A 6,895-nucleotide genomic window follows, 5' to 3' on the forward strand; every position below is an offset into this window, starting at 1 on the left:
TTCTAACTCTGGTACATTTCTCATTATTCTAATGTATAATTGTTTTATTCAGAAATGAGAAGCACAGAGTTAACAATTAACCAGAATTAAGCTTAGGAATGAATACGTGTTTCTGGTTTTACATATAAAACGATGATTATTATTACGAATAAACATATTATCGAGCTTATACATTATTTTTAAAGAGAATGCTGAATTTTGAGGTTAGGTGTAAAAAAAAGATTTACTTCACTTGAAAAATTCTATAATTATTAAAAAAAAATATATATATATATATTCACGTAAACAATAACTTTACTTATTTTAAACCAGAGATTTATTTAAACAAACCAAAAATCTATTTAAAAAATCTATTATATTTGTTTGACTTCATATTAAAGAAATAATTTTTTTAATTCAAACAAACATTTTTCTGAGTGTAGCATTAAAACATAGAACACTTTAAAGCGAAAGAAAATCTCAGATATCTAATGATAAGTAAAAAATTGCAGATTCAATTAAATTTTTTTCTACATTGCACTTGTATTTATTTGTTCAAATGTATTATATGTAACAATGTGTCTATTTTTATCGATTCTATAAACTCTTTGACATTTTGTAGGTGATATAGCTAGTAAACATGCTTAATGAAAGACCCTTTTACGTTTAACACATAATGTGACATGATGTTTTCCCTGTGCAAAACTGTATTACAAAAAAAAATCGGTGGCAGTTTATAATTCCAAAAGCACGAGTAGAGTACGAATACTTTTTTAGGGATTGAATGCTATTTTTCAGAAAATGCACAAAAACAAAATACTACGGCAACTTTTACCAAAAGGCAGCATTTCTAAGGTACCTGTCCAAGTTCTAAACCTTTTATATTCGGGGGTAAGTCGTTATTCTGTCATTATTTCCGCTGTAATCAACCTACAAGACGTGCGCAGTGTCTCTTCTCGAAAAGACGAGCAATTAGAAACGATTCCATGTTTCCCTTGCGCATGAAATTGATTTCAATTTTATCACTTGATTAGGTTTTCGATGATGTCGCCGTGGAATTGACGATGGCTCTTCTTCAATTTTTCAATGGGAACCCTAATGAAGAGCAACTTTTTGCCTGCATGAAAGCTCTCGCTCGTTTCACGCAAATCAGCGGACAGGAAGTACCACAATTGATACAGATGATTGGCCCTGAACCTAATAAGTTTCGTGGAACGTCCCAGAGGGTTGACCAACTTATCGATCAGATCAACAAAAAATTGCGTTAAATTTGGCCTGCCGGATAAGGTCAAGTTTGTTTTGATCATTAAACATTTTTTATATTAGTATTTATTAACAACGATTATTATTTTTAATATTGTCTTTATCTGCGTCCTTTTTATTTTTCATTTTATATTTATACATAATTTCGGTAGAAAATCCGATACCTAATTATTAATATTTTCATGTATTCTTTTCTAAAAGAGAAATATGGACTAGGTTTGGTGCACCTTGCATTCGTTCCATAGTAAGTTCTTTCACGTAATTCTTACTTTAGAAGCTTCCTTAGCTTCTAACTTTGGGGTAATAAATTAACTGGTTGCTCAATCAGTGCAATTTTTTCTTATTTTTGTCTCGTTCAGAGTTTGTACAAAGTACTTCGTGTATGTATTAATCGTATACATTTGTAATTAGCATCAATGTGAAAAGGCCTTCAAATTTAATTTAGGAAATATGTAAGTCTAATAAAGTTTAAGCTGTATAAATACAGATAAATCATGCAATAAATCTATTGACAATAAATATAAGCCATGTCTACTGTGTTCCATGCATTCTTATAAATTATTCGTCTTCTTAATAACTGAGAGCGATTTGATTTAATCATTTTTATTGGAATGCACTGATGAATCAAATAAGCGTCACAATGAAGTTCGGATTTATATTAAAACAAAGTAAAAAAATAATATTTCAAACTAAAATTCTGCTGGAGCTGGGGGAAGGGAAATGGTATACACTAAACTTCTTTGCCCGGGCCAGGGTATCAACACTTCTCTTTACGGTACTGTTTGTTTCTCGAGGGAAGTTTCAGCAAACAAAAATGTTATATGAAGAAGTTGTTAAGCAATGTATGAAACGCTTTTTAAAAAAAAATCACCCAAACTAATCTTGCATACGTCGACAGAACAGTTTGCGACTTAGACAGCCATGTCAATTTCATAAAAAATTTGATGTGATAGAAAGATTTCAGTTTTGGATTTGGCTTTAGTGACTTTAGTTGAGACACGTTTCCCCTTCCAATGTTCGCCGCTGTACTGTAACTTTCATATTTTCATGGGGCGCGAAAAGTTTGAGCAGGGTTATTTTTTATTAATACTTTTGTTTATGAAATTTTTGAAGTATTATATGCGTTTTAAAGTGAATATTATTGTTCCCTAACTTTAATAATTAACCTTACTAATAATTTATAATGTGCATGAGATAAGTATTGTTTTTATTCTGTATTAAATTCTCTTCTATTTTTAACTGTCATATCAAATCCTATTCTTCGTAGAACCCATCGAACGAGTTCCGGTATCAGCGGCACCAATCCGACTTGGAGTACCTTCTGCCTCAAATCTCCCTCGAGGATCTCTAAGTTGGATAAATTATCGGCATTTTAAGCCAAAGATGAACTCTTCAGGTTAAAAACCGAATGAAACCGAATGACATAATCGCACGTGTTATATATATATTGTTTGTTTCTTGCTTTCTAGATATGAATATCAGCCGAAAGGTTAAGTATAGGTCCCACTTAAAACCGAAAATAATAATTTTCACACTGACGTGCAGAAAAACAGGAATATCTATTCAACTGAAACCGGCGTATAAATTCCTTCATATAAATTCCTTTATATGTAAAGGAATGAGAGCTGCTTCCTTAAATAAATTATTTAATCTGCTCATTAAAAATTCCGGATAAAAATACCGTTGTCGTCAGATAGTCGCAAATTTTCAGTTTGACGTTCAATATTTTAAGTAATAATTGATTCATTTTTTATTAAGGCTACTTGATAAATTTCCCGATATTCTTTTCAGAGAAACTTATCCATCGGGAGTGTTTATTTCTTGAAATTTTCCTTGATAGAAAAAGTGAGAAGAAAATAATTGAATCGAAGTAATTTTGTAGGATAAAATATTTCGGTGGAGTGAAATATTATGTTTATGGTATAGAATTTTAGGAAAGGTAAATAAAGCAGATTCATTTACAGATGAAGGTCAAGGGATAAACTGGAATAAAAAACAGGGTATACTCGGTTTTCTATTCTATATTTTATATTCTATATTTTTCAATATATTGAAAAATATTGGCCAAGAATTATTTTCTAAATCTGAATCTGTGTAATTTTATTAAGTATTAGTGCAACGCATTTGCATTGATTTCTGACAAGCAGAAAAGTAACTCACATTTCAATGGCGTGAAATGAAAATGTCACTCTTTTTTTTACTAAGGTACCAATGAAATATGGTTGCAATTTCTGTGACTTTTTAATTATTGAAGTTGTAAAACATTTCTTCACTGATTCTGAGTGAAATTCCACTACTTTAAATTTGAAGAGTACCGTCGAAGGGGGTAAAGTCGCTCATGTAGTGTAAAGTTGCCCACCCCTAAATTTATATTTTGAAATTCAATGTCAAATTTCCTAGAAGGAAAAGTAAAATATTATCAATTATTTTAAGTATTAAAGCTGAAAAACTTTATTTACCCCAACATGAGCGACTTCATCCTGTTTTACGGTATATTAATAACAAGGACATACCAATTTTTACATGAATAAATGGGGAATATGCTACGATAAAGGAATGTATTAAAAAGGATAGGTGTTTATATGTGACGCAAGCAATCCGAGAAAAGGAATATACTAGGCAAAAGTGAAATTTTACAGGGTGAGCGACTGAAGAAATCTCCGCCGCTCCGCATATGTTCAAAGATTCTTTTTCAATCATTTATATCTTGTGAAATAATGCAGGTACAAAATTTCTGATTGCACTCCTAGAAAGATCAGTTGAAGAACCTATAGAACCCATCATAAACCGAAAATCGGGTTTTCCCTAGTAGGTTCCTTTTTTCGTTTTAGATAGAGAAATAGGTTGAAAATTCACGAAGGATAGTATGGTATAAAAAAACGATTATACATAAAGAATAGGCGTTTAATTATGAAGATGTAGAACCAGATTCACGTAAATAAGCGAGAGAGAGAAGCGGGTACAGAGAAGATAGGATTGAAAAGTACAGGTGCTTAATAAGGGAAAGGCTGGAATAAAGAAGAATCAGTTAAAAAGAGTAGACATCTAAGTACATATATTCCGAGGGATATGGACAAAAATTAGCACGTGCTCTTTTGGATAAACAACTTGGTAAGCAGTGAGCACTGTTATCAGATTATATCAACACAAGATGGCGTTGAGAAGCACGAACATACAGGAAAATCGTATTTTTAATTAATTTCCATCGTTTACAATGACCTTTTTAAGATAGCTTATCATGATAACGCATGAATTAGCTGCGTTTAAGTAAAGGTAGAAAATCAATCTCAGTCTTGAGTTACCGTATTGTCGTAACGTGCTGCACAATTTTGCTCTTTTAAAAATGACCACAGATCTGAAATCTTCAAACGAAGATGTGGCAAAAAGTTCATCAAAAAATAAAAATGTGTGTGCCAAATATGTACCGGTACTGAATTGGTTACCCAAGTATACAAAATTTCAAGCCGTTTCAGATTTCGTTGCTGGAATCACGATAGGACTAACGATGATTCCACAAAGTATTAGTTACGCCGCACTTGCCGGGCTATCATCTCAGGTAATATTTTCAATCAATCTATTTTGGAACTTAATAAAATAATAATTTATTAAAAATTACATTTATAAATTACTTATTTGTAGAAAAATGGAAAGCGATACATTATTATAAGGCAAATCTCACAATTACTCATAATTTAGGGCGCTAAGGTACTCTTCATGTACACAATTTGAAAACAATTGAAAATTAAAGTACGTAGTAAGAGCTGGGCCACGTATTACGTATCGCTTTCAAAGGAGAAAAAAGGGTCAAGATTAGCATTATGACAATGGTGAAAAACTACAATAAAAGTCTGAAAGCGCGTTACATAGGAAGGAGGGGCGTTAAAAATTGCCGGAAAATTGCGTTACGTAATATATGGACGACCCCTGAGAGACTGTTTACAAAATTTGTAACGCACGTAGGGTGAGGAAGGGGATCACATCCAGCATTACACCTATATTAAAATTGCACGCACGCACTTAACATAGAAAAAGCGCTATGTGTTTTTAAAGGGCTCTTAATTAATTTTGTGTATATTTATATTTCAGTCATCTACCTGTAGTAAACAGACTTATTCTTCTCGGTACAATTAAAAGTCAAGATATGCAATTTGCATTGTCTGATAAAAAAAATTGGCCTGATTTTTAATATTAGTTTAAGAATTTAAAAAATAGGTTTAAATAATTTTGATACATTTAAAAATTTGTTAAGAAATTTCTATTGAACATGAAATTATTGGATAATTGGAATTTTATTTCCCCTTTTTAAGGACGAACGGTTTTTTTAGAGACGCCAATAATACTTCTGTGTGCACTGAGAGGTATAAATATTCCAGAAGGTAACATTTGTCTTAAAATTTTTGATCAGGACACGTACTTCGTGCAGGAAAAAATAATCCGATCATACTAAAACTTTTGTTTATATTAAAGTTCCCCTAGGTAAAGTCTGAAAGTATATAACACAAATTTAATCATTCGTATGCTTTCGCTGCTATGGAAAAAATTAGGACAAAAGCACATAAATTGAAGCGTTTTAGATTTAACAAAGGGTTAACTCCTTTTCATTACGAAATACAAAAGGTTAAAAAATATTTTTTTACAAAAGTTCCAACATTTATAGTACCAGAATGATTTAATAATTCTATGAACGCAAGATTGACCTATTGTAATTTCTACTTGCCAAAAAAATCTACATATACTACATGCGCACGTACAGCCGTCTTTACTGCTTCACTTCTCGACGGCGGCATGACGTTAGCGTTTAGTACTTTTTTAAGCTACAGATAGGAAACTATTTAAAATAATAATTTGGATTTTAGAGTTTATTTTGTATTGGTTTCAATTTGCATTTTTTAACCGAACTTTTCAAATCGCGAACTAAGTTGCTACATCAATCCGGTTCAATTTGGATAGAGCCAATTGAGATAGGAAATCGTCCCGGAAAAATGGTTTTAGAAAAATGGTTGAGAATGAGGAAGCGGTTCAATTCTGCAAGTCAAAATGCCCAAATTGCTTCAAATATTAACAGACCATCGATTTTTTTCCCGAAATTAAACTTAAAAATTCTGCGCCTCAATTTGAACGTTATTGGTTATTTATTCGGATTTCTGGGTTCATTATGAATTTGTTTTAGTTCCGATGTCCAAATGAAGTTTCTCAAAGCGCGCACTAAGTCCTCATACGTCAAATCTTTCCATAGATCGCGCACTAAGTTTGCATGTTAATTCGGGTCAGTTTGGACATTACTAGCTGTTATTAATTCGGCTTTCCGAGTTGATTTTGAATTGACCTCAGTTCAGATTTCCCAATTCAGCTCTTCAAATCTTAAGCTATAATCTTAAATCAATTTGGTTCACTTTTGATATTATCAACTTAAGGGCACGTGACACAGCTAAATACCTATATTACCGACCTCACTTTTTCAGTTCACTGAATGTTTTTTTAAACCTAAGAACTTTTTTTATAAATAAAATATCGAGCTGAAATTTTGGAAAATGTATTAGAATACAATAACGTACGTTTAGGTACTGAATTTTGGTAGGAACTTCACTGAAAATTATTTTATCTTTTTTCTGAACCTCGACATTTTTTGAACGTTCCAACTTTTTTTATACAT

The 6,895-nt window shown here is 31.7% G+C and overlaps 2 protein-coding genes across 8 annotated transcripts in view; both read left to right on the forward strand.

The window, feature by feature from the left end:
* Nucleotides 1-1,764, forward strand: part of LOC117170534 — a 140,785-nt gene extending 139,021 nt beyond the window's left edge. For 5 of the 7 annotated variants that reach the window (XM_033357330.1, XM_033357334.1, XM_033357332.1 and 2 more), the window contains 2 exons: nt 778-834; nt 1,014-1,764. In XM_033357330.1, the coding sequence (XP_033213221.1) occupies nt 778-834; nt 1,014-1,247 (291 nt within the window). In that variant the 3' untranslated portion in view covers nt 1,248-1,764. The remainder of the gene's footprint in view (nt 1-777; nt 835-1,013) is intronic. The other 2 variants (XM_033357335.1, XM_033357336.1) reach the window with 1 other exon arrangement.
* Nucleotides 1,765-4,519: 2,755 nt separating this feature from the next.
* LOC117171928 (sodium-independent sulfate anion transporter-like) overlaps nt 4,520-6,895 on the forward strand; it is a 59,614-nt gene continuing 57,238 nt past the window's right edge. The window contains exon 1 of the mRNA XM_033359591.1: nt 4,520-4,798. Coding sequence (XP_033215482.1) covers nt 4,586-4,798 — 213 coding nt within the window. The 5' untranslated portion in view covers nt 4,520-4,585. The remainder of the gene's footprint in view (nt 4,799-6,895) is intronic.

The sequence above is a fragment of the Belonocnema kinseyi genome, chromosome 4 (genome assembly GCF_010883055.1).
Source record: "Belonocnema kinseyi isolate 2016_QV_RU_SX_M_011 chromosome 4, B_treatae_v1, whole genome shotgun sequence".
Classification (NCBI taxonomy): Eukaryota; Metazoa; Arthropoda; class Insecta; order Hymenoptera; family Cynipidae; genus Belonocnema; species Belonocnema kinseyi.